General features: G+C 42.0%; 1 protein-coding gene across 1 annotated transcript; it reads right to left on the bottom strand.

The window, feature by feature from the left end:
• Positions 1-1,571: 1,571 nt before the first annotated feature.
• Positions 1,572-19,424, bottom strand: LOC124575787 (lazarillo protein-like). The gene is made up of 5 exons (XM_047131198.1): positions 19,409-19,424; positions 18,746-18,933; positions 18,428-18,656; positions 17,972-18,067; positions 1,572-1,804 (listed from the first exon to the last, which is right to left on the bottom strand). The coding sequence occupies exons 1-5, from the start codon at positions 19,422-19,424 to the stop codon at positions 1,572-1,574; spliced, it is 762 nt and encodes a 253-aa protein (XP_046987154.1).

The raw sequence follows: 19,424 nt of genomic DNA, 5'->3' as shown, positions 1-19,424 counted from the left end.
AATCTGCAGGTATGAGGTCTAAGTAACTCTCATCTTTCCTTCATATGGATACTTGAGCTGGGCTGGGAATCCGAACCTCTGTGAGATCCTAAACATAAGTTTCAATGTATGCTAATATGCAGAAAGCATGAAAAAACATTATTGTAACAAGTATAGTAGATGATAGTAGACTCAGACAAGATCAAAAAGAAAACATAAATTAAATTTCAGACACTCTTTTTTTTTTTGTCGAATCACGTTTTCCATGTTACATGCTCGAAATTCCTGGCACCAATATCACTACAAAGTTGAGATCGTCGAATAATTAATTGGTGTACCTTCTCTAACACGACAGCAGTCTAATTGGACACAGCTACACTGCTACACACATCCAAAAGCGATCGCTGAGCGGACAGACTTTCACCCACTCGTCTCTGATTGGCTATCGTTTCATGGCCATAGCTCAACGATGGCGAGTTCCTGAACATGATCTGACCGTATTACACGGCTGTTTTTCTCCTCCCTGAATACGTATTAGTGATGGTTACTCTTTTCTGAAAGTTCCCATGTGTAGTGTATGTAACCTTATGAGGAAATGCGGATTAGCCGAGCGGTCTAAGGCGCTGCAGTCATGGACTGTGCAGCTGGTCCCGGCGGAGGTTCGAGTCCTCCCTCGGGCATGGGTGTGTGTGTTTGTCCATAGGATAATATAGCTTAAGTAATGTGTAAGCTTAGGGACTGATGACCTTAGCAGTTAAGTCCCATAAGATTTCACACACATTTGAACATAAGGAAATGAAACATGAGCCGAAAACGGCGCAGAGTACAATTGAAAAGAAACGCTCGAAATGTGATATTACAGATGAACCTTGAAGGTTAGATGTGTAGACTGAGTAATTTATGTTTATGAACTGGAGCGAATTGGGGAGATAATACTTTAATGGCGGATCATGACTAAATGTACGGATAAACTGAGAGTACATATCCCAAAATATAAAGAAGTAGTAGAGAGAAATCAAGACCAGAGTACAGGAAGCAGGTTCACGCAGTTGCAACGTGCCGTAATTATAACAGATATGAAAAGACTTACGCTGGCCGGGGTGGCCGAGCGGTTCTAGGCGCTACAGTCTGCAACCGCGTGACCGCTACGGTCGCAGGTTCGAATCCTGCCCCGGGCATGGGTGTGTGTGATGTCCTTAGGTTAGTTAAGTTTAAGTAGTTCTAAGTTCTAGGGGACTGATGACCTCAGAAGTTACGCCCCATAGTGCTCAGAGCCATTTGAACCTTTGAAAAGAGTTACACAGCATACACAGTAACAGTGTGAAGAGTAACGTGGAACTGGTCTGCGTACTTACGAGCGCAACAGGTGCAATAAAGCTTCACAAATATTATTCAAAATTTATATATACAAAACATCTGTACAAGTTAATAAAGGAATATTTTCATTGTATCTTAAATAAATAGTGAATGAGAATAACGGAGCCAACCACCATTGGTCCATGGTGTGTGGAACGATCTAACAAATGAGAAGTTGGCTCGTTCTGCGCCGGGCGCACAGTGTGTTGGCGAGAGCAGTCCGCCAGCAGTGGTCATCACAGGGAGAAGAGCAGTGCGATGGCGGCGGCCAACATGAGTGCGATCGCAGGCCCCAGCGCAGCAGCGCCACCGTCGCCGTTGCTGCCATTGTCGACTTTGCAGCCCGCAGGGTCCTGAGGCGTGTCTGTGTACCTGTCGCGGGGCAGGCCCAGTTCCTCCAGCTTGGCGTTCACCTGCTGCACCAGCTCCCCGGACATCTCGCTTGTCCGTGAGAGCACCCACGAGGTCTCTGCAAAAGCGAAAAGTTTAAAAATGTTGTTCATCTGATGTATATAATTCACAGTGGTAGAGTCGTGGCTTAACTGTGCTACCTATGGACAAAGAAGCGTAGTTCCCTTATACCAACCATGCAGAGAATGGTGTGTATTGTCTATATATCTCACAAGGAGACGGCACGACCGTGGGGTCGGGGATTTGTCCGAAATTTTGTGTGGTGAAAGAGGACCCCTAACACCTCAAGTGGTTAAAATATTAGGACGCACTACTTGGAAAATACTGGGAACAATCGATCCAACGTTTCTTAGGTGCCTTAAGAGTATAAAATGTTAATGCATTGTCGACCCGTCGTCTGGCCTACATGGTTAGCACTTGTACCCTTACGCCAGAGGTCTTGGGTTCGATTCCTCCTGCGTCACTTTTTTTTTCTTCTGTTGCTTGCAAAATTGCAGCGCATTGTTACAGAAGAATCGTGAAATAAAAACTAAATGTTTCCCAATCGACTTTGTTATTCTGATTAAAAACCCAATGTTTCCGCTCATATAATTTACAATTAAAAATGGAAAACCCACCGCCATGAATTGTGTTGTTGGACAAAAAGAAAATAATTTTTATTCAATAATGTAACTAATTTGTCAAAGATAATGTAGGTATGCAAAACTTTCTGAATCATTGGTGGAATATCAAAAGAAAATGAAAGAGATGAAAAAAAAGTGCCAGAGGAGGAATCGAACCCGAGACCTCTGGCGTAAGACTCCGAGGCCTAAACATCTACGTCAGACGGCGCTCGGCAATGGACTAACATTTTATACTCATAAAGCACCTAAGAAACTTTGGATCGATTTTTCCCGGGATTTTCCGGGTAGTGCGTCCTAATATTTTCACCACGTGAGGTGCTAGGGGTCCTCTTTCACCACACACAATTTCGGACAAATCCCCGACCCCCCACGGACGTGCCGTCATCTTGTCAGTGACAAACACACAATGGAGAATTGGGGTACCCTTATGGAGCGAGTGGTATGTACTATATAAAAAGCCCATAGAGTAGAAATATCTCTGGAGTGAGCATTGCGTCCTGCGCATGTTGTCAACATTAAAGTGGAATTGTCACGTGATCTAGGGACATAACACCAAAACATTCTACAATACCTTTCGAATGGAGGCATTCGCACAGGTCGTCAACGGAACGTCGCGTCATTTCACGGTACGTCAAGGTTTCTCGGGAAGAAAATTTTAACGGTACCAGTCTGTTAATATCTTAAGTTAACCTATTTCCGCCGCGCTCATTCTCCTTATAATAGTGTATTTTGTACTGTTGTATCTTCATAAATGTTTATTTTATAATAGCGCTTTGTTTTAGTGACAAATTGGAGATGTTACATGACGACTGGAATATTTTTTCCACTTTCTTGCACAACCGAGGTTGTATATCTCAAGGCGAAAAGTTATTTAGGTTTTACGATAACACAACGGCGCTGACGCCCACAATGTATATGTATAAGAACATAAGTGAAATGGAAATGAAGTCCCATGCTTCTTTACAGAACGTAGGGGAACGATGCGGGAGACCCGCACCGCCTTACTAGGCAAGGTCCTAATGGAGGTGGTTTGCCGTTGCCTTCCTCCGACCGTAATGGGAATGAATGATGATGATGAAGACGACACAACAACACCCAGTCATCTCGAGGCAGGAAAAATTCCTGACCCCGCCGGGAATCGAGCCCGGGACCCTGTGTTCGGGAAGCGAGAACGCTACCGCGAGACCACGAGGGGCGGACAAGAACATAAGTAGTCGAAGCAAATTCCACCATATGACATTTTAAGCAAAAAAGTCAGCTTTAATGAAGGAGTACAACACAGTTGTTTATGACGATATTAATTACGTAAGAAAAAACATAATGGATAAGTTTAACAGGCTTCATTAATTTGTTTGAAGCTTTCTTTGATGTGTACGAATGTACATATTTTCCCTAGCAAATAATTGTCGATGTTTTGAAACGTTGTCTCACTTCTCAGTAATTTACCAAACATAATTGATCAAGAACATAGGTTATAAAGTTTGCTTCGGCCATTGACAAATTTTGTCGTTGTTAGCTCCTCAGTTCTGATACATACTCTAACATTTTATGCATATTAGGGATGGTGACTCAAAACCCCAATTTCGCCGTTCAGTACTGTGTTAAGCGACTTGACGAGATGTGACATGAACGAAATTCTAAACACATGCTGACGTGAAGCTTCTGTGACGTCATGCTCGTTCATTTTGCTCTTCAAAGCTAAGAGTCCAATTTATTTCAAATATCAGACGTAAACTGCTATAGTGCCTGCAAAACGTCTATACTAAATCCACAGCACTTACGAAGGGAATCTGTCTTTACTAGCGATATGACAACATTCAAAATTTATAGGACAGATGTCGGACAAATCTACGACGTCCCGAGATCACGTGACCATTGTGGCAACGTATGTTGACAACACAAAATCAATTCTGCGCTTCTGAATGCTCACTCCAGAGATATTTCTACTCTATGAAAAAGCCCAGTGAATCACGGCATGTAAACATTGGTAAGTACAGTGTATATGGTCAGTAAGGCACATTAGAGAGAGAGCTGTGAGGATCCTCAAACATAATGAAAGTAGTATGTTGAGGGTAAGCCCACTAAGTCACACCAGATGGAGCAGTAGAGGACCTCTGCCACGGGTGGTCTATGAATCTGTGTAAGGCGTGGCAGTTAGTAAAATGGGAGCCCCACACTGACAGTGGCATGAACAATCTGTAAATATCTCTAAGGGCACACCAGTTGGAGTAATGGGGAACCCCCATCCCAAAAGTGGTAAGTACAGCCAGTGCCCCATAAAGGTACACCAGTTAATGAAGCAGAATGACATACTGATAGTGGAATGTATAGATTATAAACCTCATTAAGGCACACTAGATGGAACAATGGGGAACCTCCATGCTGAGAGTTGTATGCACAGTCTACAAACGTCATTAAGATACACCAGATAATAGAAAGAGGGGTGGGGAGAGAGGTGAATGGCAGCACATACTAAGACTGATATGTAAAAACTACAAACCTCATTAAGACTCACCAATAGGGTACCCTATGCCGAGAGTGGTACCCATAACTCACAGTATAAGCTCAAAAATACATATGAGATGATGCAAGGGGGGAGCCCATAGTGATAGTGGTACATACCGTATATAAACCTCAGCAGGACAAACGAGATGGAGAAACTGATGACATCTATGCCGAGAGCGGCACTACATTCTGTAAAAATCACTAAGGCATGTCAGTTGATGAAGCAGGGCCCACAAACTGAGAGTAATATGTACAGTACACATACTCAATAAGACACATGGATGAATAAATGGGGCACCCTCATTCCTAGAGTGGTATGTACTATCTACAAGACTTGGTATGGCACATTAGAGTGACTACTTAGTTAGAGACTGAAAGAAATTGTCACTGCTATTACTTGAGCATATGCAATTTTCTCTCGCCAGTCGTGCTTGTCACTACATTTCGTCTGACCTGATATTACGTTTTGACGTTATTTTTTGGTCTGCATGTCTATCGTAAGCCGTTATCTACATCATAGAGTAATTCTGAAGGTCTCTTAAGCAGTTCGCTGCGCTTCTAGGCTCCTCCACAGGAGTATGACTCCCTTTTTATTATTTATAGACAGTGATCTGCTGTGGAGCTACAGATAATCCATCAGTTGTAGCCTATTGTCAGCTCCGACAGAAGAGATTTCTCTTAAAGTGTAGTGCAGGGTGCTTTATCTGACGTCGTACTGAACGAGGTTTTGGGTTCCAACGTTTACTATTTCATATTGGACAATCTACCACACTGTTGTAAGTCGACAGCGTTTCAGATGGTTGTATTCTGTCCTGCAACTTTTTCTATCGTGATCTAATCATTCTGTCTTTACATAACTGTTACACCAAACATCGTCTGCAAGATGTATTGCATATTCTGCCCTTTGGTCGCCTCTACTGTTTTTCTCTTCCAGTGCTCCTTCAGAGCCAAATTAATTATTCCCAAACGCCGACCCAAGTAGACCACTAACCTATCCCTTTTACTAGTAAGCATCTTCCATACTATATTTCACGATATATTCTGTTCATTGCTTCCTCATTCCGTACTGTAGCCTATCTACCGACTTAATGTTCAAGGTTCTTCGATAGCCTTGCATCTCAAAAGCTTCCAGATTCTTAATCTCCATTTAATTTCCATACAATGCGCTGAACCAAATATACATCCAGGTATTTCTTCACTTGATATCAGCAGAGTTTTTTTAACTGAAGAACATTTTCTTCGCCGATCATCCCTTGTAATCCTGCTTCCTAAACCTGTCAGTTCTTTCACTCCCTCCATTATTGTTCCATTTTCAATTTTGATGTTAAGTAAATCGGTATTCTCTTTGCTCTTATTTTTCATCACATTCATTCCCGTTCTGTTATCTTTATGGTGTATTGTGTGCCAAGTATACTATCCATTTCTTTCAACAAGTCTTCTTTACACCAGACCGGAAAGGTTATGTCGCTCGCGAATCTTAGCATTGGTTTTCTTCTGCCTCAATGATGCATTGCGATTTTTTTAACCATCCACCAATATTCCCTTTTTCTTTAGGGATATTCTGTAGCAGTTGTTTCGGAATACGTTCATCGCCCATTCTTTCTGTATATTCTAATCATTCTTTTCTGTATTCCATAATCTTTTCATTGAAGTTGTAACTGCCTACGTTCTTCCGCATGCTGTCATTTTATTATCTGTCTCTCCTTGTTACTCCCTCAACTGTCCTCAAAAATCTCATCTCGGCTGTTTGGAGTCTATTATGTGATCTGCAATTCATAATTCAATTTACACTTCCATGTAGTCCGCAGGGAATTGCCATAACTTTATAAAATTTTATCATTGTGCCCTTACGTGTGTTTCCACAGGGCGTTGTTTTAATGGTGCCACATATCATTTTGAATCTTTCAGTCTGTTTTTCAATATCAACTTCGCCAAGATATGGTATGCACAGCTCAAGTATCTGAAGGCATTAACTTGTTGAGTAGTTTTGTTTTCCGGTCTGAGTTATAGCTTAAAGCTTGTGGGACTTGGAATACCATGGACTTACGTAACCTTACCTTCGGTATTTCCCTGTACATCAAAAGGAATTGACTGCATTAGTGACTACTGCAGTAAAAAGAAACTGAGCAAACTTTCTTCAGCCGGCCGCTGTGGCCGAGCGATTCTAGGCGCTTCAGTCTGGAACTGCGCTGCTGCTACGGTCGCACATTCGAATCCTGCCACGGGCATGGATGTGTGTGATGTCCTTAGGTTAGTTAGGTTTAAGTAGTTCTAAGTCTAGGGGACTGATGACCTCAGATGTTAAGTCGCATAGTGCTTAGAGCCATTTTTTTAAAGTTTCTTCTTGATTATTTATTTGTTTCGTTTCGACCCTTTACAACCACTAGCGACTTGTTCAAAATGTCTTTCGTCTTCCCAATATCTTTTCATTCAATCGCTCGGTGTGGTTCTCTCTACTTCTGTCATCTCAATTTAGATCCTGGAATTAGTCATGACCTTCCAACATATTCACATACCTGGACCTACCCTGCACTGCTGAGTACTCAATTTTTTGCCTTATTCCAATTGTTTTCAAATCATTCCTGACTTCCTGAATCCCATTGTTTCCTGTTAAGCAAGTTGTGTTCCATACTTTCTTCGTCAATATGTTGTCGTCCACCCTCGTGATCTGCCAGACAAATCTCACTCTTTTCTCCGTGTCATATTTGACACTGGTACTATACCCTTATAAAATTCCTAACTTGCTCCAGACGTCACCTTGCTTTATCGTGCTTGATGTCTCTCTAAATATTTGCTTCCCCCGCCTCACCGTCTCATACCGAAGGCAGCCGTCTCCGGTGCACACAACGAAGCGTTTGTGATCTGGCGTTCTTGGATCCATAGTTTGTCTTTGCAACATACCGTAGTTTTTGCAGCATTTGCAACTTGCCTGTCACATTCTTCTTTGTCGTAACTTACCTACTACGTTCTCACTCAGATTCTGGCTCGTTGTTCAACCATCCAATAGGTCTTTGCGGTCAAAAGCTTAGTGCTGCTGAAAGTTACCTTGGGGCGCCCTTTCTCCTTGTTAGCAGTGGGATTCACTACCTCAATTACCTGCATTAACACTGCTCCCGCTACAGTGGCAACTCAGTTAAATTTTCGGCTTGGGAAGTAAACACAGAGCACACGATAATCAGTTATTTCTCCCTTACGAGGTTGAATTTCCAAAAACACTGAAAGAGATATTTTTTTGTTATTTTTAACCGAGAAGAAAATTAACAATTTTCATATACGAAGTTTTAAAAATGCTTTAGTTGTTCTTTAATAATGATCTATTTTCAAAAAAATTTCACCCACTATCTTACCCCCATAGTTGTTGAATTTGCAAAAAAGCTGAAACACGGACTTTTTTTATTTATGACAGAAACCAAACACCAATTTTCGTAGGTTCATCTTAAAAATTATCTTAATAGCGATATATTTTTAAAAAACCTTTCATCTCCTATCTAACCTCCTTATGGATTGAATTCAAAAAAATCAAATTTCACGTTTCTTTTCTTGGTGGTTTGGGCTGGGCAATGGTGCGTCATTGATTCAATCGGTCACTCAATCGGGACACTGCCTTCTACGTATAATGATATTGCTCATTTCTTATGGAGAGCCAACGCTTTTAGTCCTGTTCCTGACCACATTTCCGCTGCTAGTTCTGTTAAATCCTTGCCTTACCGCTGCGCTGGCAGGTTCTCGGTGTCGGCCTGGTCTTCCTTGCGATGCCTAAACAGGCCCGTTGCTGCAAGCGGCATACCAACATCCCATTCCGCCGGCTGACTGTGATTTCTGCAGTGCTGTACTGCCATGTTTCCAAAAAATCACCGAGAAATAGCGGCAGTGCTTCATAACTCGGACGCTGTCCACTCAATTTCAGAAAGATTAAACGCTGTTATTGAGAAACGTTACCGTAATATCAGCAAAACCGTAACCTGTACAATTGTGACGTAATTTCTGATGTCTATATTATATTTTAAATAAGTGACTAATTGTGTAGATAGAGGTACTCTGTTAACACCCGTTTTGATTAGTGAGCGCAGTGTTATATCTACCAAATTTTTATAGTTGAGCCCCAAAACAGAACTGTTGATCTTCTTCAACACGCTTACTGACACAATGATTGAATATTGCTGAAGTAATGGTCTTTCCCATCGACCAACTTATGCAGGATGATCGCAATTCGTTCCTAGAGTTGCTACAGAGAAGTTCCCTCCTGAAGCTCTCACAAGGCTGGTACACTACTCGGTGAAGAGTGGTGTGAGTATTTAAGCAAACTATAGACACTTTTCTATGTGACAATTCCCTGCTCTAATAACTCACACCCCCACAAACCTACGAACAAACTGTCTGATCCTTGATAGAAGAATTAGTAATGCATTTTGTTCCAAAGTCGAACAGACAAGCTGTTAAGCAGGTGGTCATAATGTTTTCGCTCGTCAGTGTAAGAAGCGGCAGAATTAATTTTATCTTGTCGAATTGTTTCGCTACAACCGTTTGAGAAAGATCTCAGACCGGCTGGCGGGCGCGCGATGTTCTCGTTGGTCACGAAGATTAACTGATGTCTGAGAGTTCCCGCCTTGTAGCCTGTGTCGGCAGACGCCAAACAGGACTCTCGACTGGTGAGCGCTGGTGGCATTCATCGTGCCTTACCAGGCCTCACAAGGAAAATATCACCGGAGGTACCGCGGGAAACGTGCACATCTCCCTGCAGGACAGGCGGCTAGCAGAAAAGAAAGCCCGCAAGGTAGCCGCCACAGGAGCCGGCAAGTAAACTTGCAGCGAATCTTACTCCGGGAGAGGCGGGCTTAAGACTGTCCCCCAGTGGCACTGGCAACGTTCGTCAAACGTCTCGCCAGAGGTCGCGCGATTACATCGATCGGCAGCTTCGTCGCGGTGCGTCCGACCCCATTCGTCAGTTTTTGACGGGTTCGAGAAGGTTTTGTTAGATTAATTTAGAATCTATATTCGAAGTAGCCTAAATTTTAGCCTGCAATTGTGGTATGGATACCCTGACGCCTCTGTGCTTGGAGATGAGCGCTGCAGTGGGACATTTGCTGTTAAATAGACGCCTAATACAAGTAAATGAGCTACGTCTTAAAAGGTTTCATAATTCTTTTTTACCAAATTTGTATTCTGATAACTGATAATGTAACGACGTGTAAACCACAAGAAAACTATGTGTTACAAAAAGGTACGGCCAAACTTTCAGGAAACATTCCTCACACTCAAATAAAGAAAAGATGTTACGTGGACATGTGTCCGGAAACGCTTAATTTCCATGTTAGAGCTCATTTTAGTTTCGTCAGTATGTACTGTACTTCCTCGATTCACCGCCAGTTGGCCCAATTGAAGGAAGGTAATGTTGACTTCGGTGCTTGTGCTGACATGCGACTCATTGCTCTACAGTACTAGCATCAAGCACATCGGTACGTAGCATCAACAGGTTAGTGTTCATCACGAACGTGGTTTTGCAGTCAGTGCAATGTTTACAAATGCGGAGTTGGCAGATGGTTGGTTGGTTGGCTTTGAGGAAGGAGACCAGACAGCGAGGTCATCGGTCTCATCCGGTTAGGGAAGGACGGGGAAGGAACTCGGCCGTGCCCTTTGAAAGGAACCATCCCGGCATTTGCCTGGAGCGATTTAGGTAAATCACGGAAAACCTAAATCAGGATGGCCGGACGGGGGTTGAACCGTCGTCCTCCCGAATGCGAGTCCAGTGTCTAACCACTGCGCCACCTCGCTCGGTAGTTGGCAGATGCCCATTTCATGTATGGATTAGCACGGGGCAACAGCCGTGGCGCGGTACCTTTGTATCGAGACATATTTCCAGAACGAAGGTGTCCCGACAGGAAGACGTTCGAAGCAATTGATCGGCGTCTTAGGGAGCACGGAACATTCCAGCCTATGACTCACTACTGGGGAAGACCTAGAACGACGAGGACACCTGCAATGGACGAGGCAATTCTTCGTGCAGTTGACGATAACCCTAATGTCAGCGTCAGAGAAATTGCTGCTGTACAAGGTAACGTTGAACACGTCACTGTATGGAGAGTGCTACGGGAGAACCAGTTGTTTCCGTACCATGTACAGTGTGTGCAGGCACTATCAGAGGCTGATTGGCCTCCACGGGTACACTTCTGATAATAGTTCATCCAACAATGTGTCAATCCTCATTTCAGTGCAAATGTTCTCTTTACGGATGAGCCTTCATTCCAACGTGATCAAATTGTAAATTTTCACAATCAACATGTGTGGGCTGACGAGAATCCGCACGCAATTGTGCAATCAATCATCAACACAGATTTTCTGTTAACTTTTGGGCAGGCATTGTTGGTGATGTCTTGATTGGGCCCCATGTTCTTCCACCTACGCTCATTGGAGCACGTTATCATGATTTCATACGTGATACTCTACCTGTGCTGCTAGAACATGTGCCTTTACAAGTACGACACAACATGTGGTTCATGCACGATGGAGCTTCTGCACATTTCATTCGAAGTGTTCGTACGTTTCTCAACAGCAGATTCGGTGAGCGATGGATTGGTAGAGGCGGACCAATTCCATGGCCTCCACGCTCTCCTGACCTCAACCCTCTTGACTTTCATTTATGGGGGCATTTGAAAGCTCTTGTCTACGCCACCCCGGTACCAAATGTAGAGACTCTTCGTGGTCGTTTTGTGGGCGGCTGTGATACAATACGCCATTCTCCAGGGCTGCATCATCGCATCAGGGATTCCATGCGACGGAGGGTGGATGCATGTATCCTCGCTAACGGAGGACATTTTGAACATTTCCTGTAAGGAAGTGTTTGAAGTCACGCTGGTACGTTCTGTTGCTGTGTGTTTCTATTCCATGATTAATGTGATTTGAAGAGAAGTAATAAAATGAGCTCTAACATGGAAAGTAAGCGTTTCCGGACACATGTCCACATAACATATTTTCTTTCATTCTGTGTGAGGAATGTTTCCTGAAAGTTTGGCCGTACCTTTTTTTAACACCCTGTATATTCAAAGATTGCATTTAACATGACGAAATTTCCAAAAGTTTTAAAAGTGGCGAATGCAAAGCCACTGAAAATATTTGAAAGAGCGCTGTTCTTTTATCTTCTTCTGTTAGTGTCAACTTTTCTCGTGTGGAGCTTGAGCTGACAGGATCTAAGTGTCATAGTTGTAACAACATTTGTTCGATAAAGGTTGTTTGAATCTACCCGTTTCGGCGGCTCCCTTATTAATTCAAGCCATTGCGTTGTGTTTTAATCATTTATGATGTTTTCTTCACATGCTACAGCAAAAATAGGCGAGGTAGGCGGCTGATTGTCCGGACACGAACGATCGGACATAATTAGTGTCCTTTCGTTATTTTTCAATAAAGGGCCAGAATCCACCTGAGATATTTATTTAGATCAGTTCTCGGTGGTACGTAATAATTTGCAATTAAAGCTGCGCGGGTCTGACCGCTTCTCGTTTCCGAACAGTGAAGTCTGCCAACCTACTCAATGGCCTAATACCACTCATATCTGCAAATAAAAATCAAGAGGGTGGAGTGATTTGTATGGTGCACCAATCCACTCTTTAGTAAAATTACCCACCCTCAATGAAGGTTCCGTCCATGTCGCGACTGTTCTATTGTTCTAAATTGCTCCATTTGTACACCATTAAATTCTTTCGGCCCCTTTCAGTAACGCCTCATCTGGCTCTCATCTAGATACTGGGGGGAAATGTTTCATTCTGTCTTTAAAAGAGCGTGGCGAGTACTGCACACACGGTCTTCAGTTACTGGAATTACGAGACAAGTTTTACAAATATCTCAGGAAAAAAAGCCATGCCTCAAAAGTTAAAAACGCTTTAACTTTGTGACACCACTTTCCTTCTCTCTCCGCCGATCAGCGTCAGAAGGCGACACCACCTTTGAAACCAACACGCTTTAACTGATGGTTTACTTATTTATAAGTGTGTATCGCGAAAATATATAGTTTCAGTTATACAGATCTCCAAAACACGTTATTCAGGGCATGGATTATTATGCTGCAATGGCAGGACGAGCACAAAAGTTTTCCAATGAAGTTATGAGTACATTATGGTTAATTAACACGGTGAAAGTAGGTGTTTTATTAATAAGTCAGATTTTTGGTTTTACAGCAACTCACATTATTCAACAAATTTTGAAAGTTAATGAAATACAGGTAATATATTCGGATAATCAGGTTCTACTACTGTACTACTGGAAACTACATTTCTCTTTAAACACTTCCCAATGGATTTCAGAAAGGAAGTAACAAGATTTCTGGCAGCATTATTATTTCAGACTGAGTGCAGCTTTTACAGCATTTGCACAAAGCATAGTTCCACAATTCAGAATAGAATAAATTAGAAATTTCGTAGTATTTGTAAGTAAGAGTGAAAGTATTCGCTTTTAACTTAGTTTTTAGGGCACCGTTAATATCATCCAACATATCACACAAAAACTTTGAAACTATACTTTTCAGAAAGTGATACAGGCCTAATTATGGGACATATGTAATCGTCAGATGTCCAATATCAAATCTTCACTTCCAGTTTTACTTAGCCAGAACTGCATCTTTAATGTATCGGATTTTTAATGGAGATCGAATCACATCTCTACAAGTGTTCGAAGTTGTGCATACATACATCGAGTAACATTCAGTGACTATCATTGAACACACGTGTGAAAGACGAACATAAAGTTTGGAACAAGATACTCTGAATACCTAAAGCAATGAAAAGTGGGTACAGCTACGTACACCATACTTGCAAACCACATTATGTAACAGAAACACCACCCTACTGGCATAAAAACACCAGTGAGCATTAATAATAATTTGTAGACAGGTAATGTCCATCTACCACAACCGTAAACGATCCACTACAGTAACTTTAAGCATAAGATGTGCCATCCTTGTCACTTGAACATATTATTTTTCGAGGTTATAATCTACACCTTGATAGAGATTTCGCTTACTTGTGGTTTCCAATAAAGATGGGATTTTAGTCTATAGATTCCGAACTCACTTTTCGTTATGGAGGTCATCTCCTCCAGCTATTCTGTTTTTATATCATCAATGGTGTCAAAACGTTGTCCTTTCATGGTTCTCTTCAGCCTCGGGGATGGAAGAAGTGGCTGAGGCAACAAAATGGTTTTGTTTTTTGCCAAAAAATCACGAACTAGCACGAGTAGTTTTGCCACAATTCTGGTCGTTTTCTTGGGATTGCTCCATGCAGACGGTGCATAACTTCGCAACTCATGATGCACCATCCCACATTAATCGAAGAAAACAGTAAGAAGAACTGCCAGGAAGTTTCATATGGGCGCACACTCCGCTGCAGAGTGAAAATCTCATTCTAGTAAGAAGAAACGTTACATTTGATCGAACTTGATCTTTTTTTGGTAGTTTTCATTGGGACGATTGGGCCTTATTTTCGACGTCTTACCCGTGTACTTGTGTTCCGTCACCTCTTCTAACTTTCTTTGTCGGCCTCATTCAGTAATTCGTGAGCAATTTTGTACTCGACATCGATTTTGGGTGAAGTTCAACAATTTCGGAAAAGACTTTGTTGCTACATGTTTCATGCCCAAAACTTCCCCAGAAAAGAATCAGCAACCTCTCTGATGGTGATCCGGCGATGTTCCAGAACCAGTTTCTTTCCTTCTTTCACATTGTCCTCAGTAAGTGATGTACTAGGGGTTCCAGTTGGTCATCCTCATCAACATCTTCTCGAGCCTTTTTTAAACGTTTATACTACTCGTAAACTCTTTTCTTACTCATAATAGATTCACTAAAGGCCACAATCAACATTTAGAATGCAATGCTGCATTTTATTCCATTTTTTTGAACAAAATATAATGCATACTCTTTGATCTATCTTTTTCGAAAGTGAAAATTCGCCGAGCCCTCGAAAACACGTTTGACCTTTTCGATTGTAAATAATACGCTACATATTCAAAACAGCCGTAAATTCAAACATGCATCAGGAACGATTGTACAAACAAGATATAAAAAATTAAAATCGTATGTATAAAACATGCGATATTAAAATATTACCGTTACTTTTTGGCACACCTCGTATATCCCGATTGTGATATTTTCATCCTCAGGGTGCCACAAACTCCTCCTTTGACTAAACTCATCAGTTTCTCACAGTGCTTGTTTGTGTCGTGTCGGCCATTATGACCGAAAAAAATGTATGTGAATTTCACCGATTGTCTTCCGAAATCAGTACTTTCGGGCCTACTGATTTCAAAACGTCGGTCTTCATCGGCCGCTGTCGGAAGTTGGCGGAATCGACCGATACTGCTGCCACTGTGACCGCAGGCTAACTGGGAGGCATGCCAATGACCGAATGCGACCGTCAGCGCTCTGGGATGCACACGTCAAGCCCTGCCAGTCGAAACCAGCACACGGAATTGGCATGGCCGCCACGTCTCTGAATCTGAGTGTAGCTTCATGAGTTGCGGTAAAGTGAGCGTCTTTTTGGTACTGTTTTAAGCGGTGCATCCTAGCCACGACCCAAGGGAACCAATACCTGGAGCAACCCCTCCCCCCCCCCCCCCTGCTAGCTTTCAGGGAAAGGAAAAAAATGTAGTGAAATCAGGTGTTCTTCTTTCAAAAAATGATTGAAAAGTCGTTATTGTGCAGGTTTCTAGCAGGGTGCGAACCGGAACTTTGTTATGGCTACTTACAAGTCGCCTTTGTTATGGCTACTTACAAGTCGCTTTTCGACTTCCAAAATATTAAAAATACTTCATACCCCACCTCCACCACCACTCGGTTTGGCCACCAACCCCCCCCCCCCCCCCTCACCCCCTACAGACTATCGTATGGGCGCTCTTGCCGACCTTTCGCTGCCGCCAAATCCCGAGCAGAAATCGCCCGCCACCTCCAGGTCAGTTTCAGTTAATGAATATCTAGAGAAGAGTTTTGTATCTCCGAGATGGAAACAGAGTATCCATATCGCACTGGAGTGGATTGTATAGAATTCTTGTACTATACCACAAAGGAGGCCCATTGGAATAATTTTTTTAATTAGTCTTCTGTAGGGTATCATCGGCGCCGAGAATGAATATTCCAGATTAGACATCGAAGTACTGTACCACAAGTGTAAGTGATATTTACAAAAAATCATACGTTTTGTTGGAAAGAAAATTTCATTTTACCATTGTATTTAGAAGTCTCAAAAAACCTAAAATTTGTAAGCAATTACTAATAACTTTAATCTAATTGAAACAATAGTGAATTGAATCGCTTAAAAGGTAAAATTGAGAGACTAAGTCACAAGCTAAGCAACTAGTATTGAAATTAATTCTCCCCACGAGCGACCACTGAGCTAAAGGAAACACCAAAAGAAGAAAGCTCAATTTTAAAATCAGAAAACTATGTTAATTAGGTGTGTGACATAATTTCGTAATCGATTACTCATTACCGAATCAAAGTCGACCGCAGCACCTAACACTAAACACTGTCACTTTAAGAAAAATTTGTGTCTCAGTAAATTGCACTTTTTTTTCCTATACGTAACACATATTTATGACAACAGCACAACACCGTTGATTGCTTGCTGATTCCATTAATAACTTAGAATCATTCTGAAAATGTGTATTAGGATTCTTATAAGATATCCGCATTCCATATATTGGAGGCACTTTAACGCGTTATTCAACATTTCGAAACCATGAGTTGAAGGTCGATAAGGAGTGTAGACCATAGTGTGACAGAAATTTTCAAGAGGATCCAGCTCATTCGTATAATTCTGTAAATGTATCCCATATTACGAAAGGAATATGTTGCGTAACATCCAGACTCAATTAAAAGACTCTTCTGAACTCAGTGGACTGGAGAAGAAAAGTGCAAGCCATCTAGAACTGGCAAAAAGGGTACCCGTGGCCTAGAGAAGTCTCCTGGTATGAAACATAGGGCTTAATTTGAGGAAGGAATTTCTGAGAATGTACGTTTGGAGCACACCATTGTTAGTTTTTCCACATGGACTGTGGGAAATCCGGAACAGAAGAGAATCGAAACATTTGAGATGTGGTGCTACACAAGAAAGTTGAAAATTAGGTTGAATAATAACGTAAGAAACTAGGAGGTTCACTGCAGAAACGGTGAGCAAAGGAATATACAGAAAGCACTAACAATAAGACATGGCAGGATGATAGGACATGTGTTAAGACATCAGGGATTAGCTTCCTTGGTACTAGGGAGCTGTAGAGCGTAAAAATTATAGAGGAGGCAGAGATTGGGATATATCAAATAAATAATGGAAGACGTAGATTGCAGTTGCTACTCTGAGACGGAAGCGTTGGCACATGTGTTAGTCAGATATAAATAAAAAGACCTAACAGCACTATCTATTGGTTCTTTAGTGTACTTCGTAGTTGTGATTAGAGATTTGAACTACAATTTTAATCACGATATCTTTTTTTTGTGTTCCGCTTAAGTTATATGTGAAAATCACGAAAATTCTACTAGTAGTCTTGGAGGTTAGCATGTTAAAACAAGCAGACGGACTTGAAGGCTTCAGATAAAATTTAAAATCACGATAATTTTTTCTTCCGTCATCCGATTTCGATACCTTCCCCCAAGCTACACTCAAGTTAACTTTAAAAATCCCATGAGAATTCATCTAGTAGTTTTGGAGAACAGCGTGTATAAACAGATAAGCAGACAGACGCAAAACAGTATTACAATTTTGTTATTAGTATGCATATAGATTTAGATCTCCTGGAAGTACGCTTGCTACCTCAACATCAATCTACATCAAAACCGAGAGGTGAATCAGGGGACATATTAGAGGTAGGTTCAGCCTTTTCACTTTACTATTCGTAAGAATTCTGTCCATCCACCTAACACACTAAAAAACATTGGACTACCCCATCACCATAAAATAATCACATGTCTCCATCTAGTAAGCACTTAACAAAAACTCATAGTAGAATAAAATGCATAAAATTAATAAATCGTTTCCACATGTGGGTTACGGCCCAACATCTGCCTCCATGTATATTTACAACCATATATGTACAAGAACAATATGTAAAATTTGTGTACATACCGGTAATGTTAGAGGTTTCGTCTGTAGGCTCTCTGCACGCCCAGACGATTGAGTAGCTCTTGTAGTCTGTGTCCAGGACCCAGTAGGGTGCTTCCACTACCAACACAAACAAACGAATCTTTGTGAACACCGAAACACATATGGAGTTTCACGGCTAACACTAATTTCTAAACCTAATTTCTTTGGTGTCTATAGAAAGTGTGGGCTTCTTTTTTACCGTCTATTTTCGCTACCTGTTTCTCTTACAGGGCTAGCTAAAGATCATGTAGCCCAAGAATGCAATAATTGTTGCACTAAAAGAAACTATAGTAACTTTTTTTAAATGAAATGTCTTTCACAAAAAAGTACTGCGTCCTGTTAATTACCTCATTTACTTGATGTTGTCTAGCTGCAGCAGACTAACTGCCCTACTACTTAAGCAAATAATAATCCTTGCATCAACTTTTCCATACTGACCTGGTACGTCTGGGAAGTGCACTGTGAGTTTGGCCTCTCCAGAATTAGGGTCATCAAATTCGGCCCAGCCGATGATGTCGTTGAAGGCTCCTGCAGACGTGTTGTACATCCTGTTGTGTACGGTCACGTTGTTGTCTCCAGCCAGTGAGTACTCCGCCGTGACACACTGGGCTCCTGCCTCGAAGGGAGCCAGTCCGAACCTGGCGATCTCGTACCACACGCCCAGGTACTGCACACAGACAGGATACACGATGGTCAGTATCTGCTCAACAGTCGCAAGCCCACGGTTGAAATGGGGTTAACTACGTTGAGTGTTACCTCAGAGGCGTTAAACTGGGAGACTGCAGGCTTGTCGCATTGGTTGACTGCAACACCGCACTGTTGTGGATCCTGTGGGGTGTCTGTGTAGCGGCTCCTCGGCAGACCCAGGGCCTCCAGCTTGTCATTCACCTGCTGCTCCTGCTCTGCTGTCAGCTCGGAATTCCGTGACAGGATCCATGAGGTCTCTGAAAAAGCACCATATGGCTCTGTTAGCACAAGTCCTAATGCTGATTTCTATTAACTAATTCAGAATTCTAAACAGTCACTATTATTTACTCTTTCTGGAGGAATGTCTTACAACTGATGAGATTATGGAATGATCAGGGTACAGAACAATACGTTGAGACGACTTTGTCACTATGTAACGTTAAGTATGTGTGGTGCTTGTATTGTTCTTTCGCACACCTGTAATGATGGTACGCAACTGGGTCCTTTGGTTACCTATACTGTATTTTCTCAATGTATATTTACTACCTCAATAATTCTGTTCGCCGCCTTTCTCTGCATGTAACAGTTTCCCCTCAGGAAAGAGTCTCAACACCTATCCATCGTACCACGCTACACTCTGCGCCACTTGCTATACACTATTCTGCTCTGAAATATCATACCACATCATCGTGCTACAATAATCTTAATACGTTTACATCCAATGTTACTTACGTAATTCGTCGGTCAT

Source organism: Schistocerca americana, chromosome 1 (genome assembly GCF_021461395.2).
Source record: "Schistocerca americana isolate TAMUIC-IGC-003095 chromosome 1, iqSchAmer2.1, whole genome shotgun sequence".
NCBI classification, from domain to species: Eukaryota; Metazoa; Arthropoda; class Insecta; order Orthoptera; family Acrididae; genus Schistocerca; species Schistocerca americana.
This window is presented reverse-complemented; position numbering and strand designations above follow the sequence as displayed.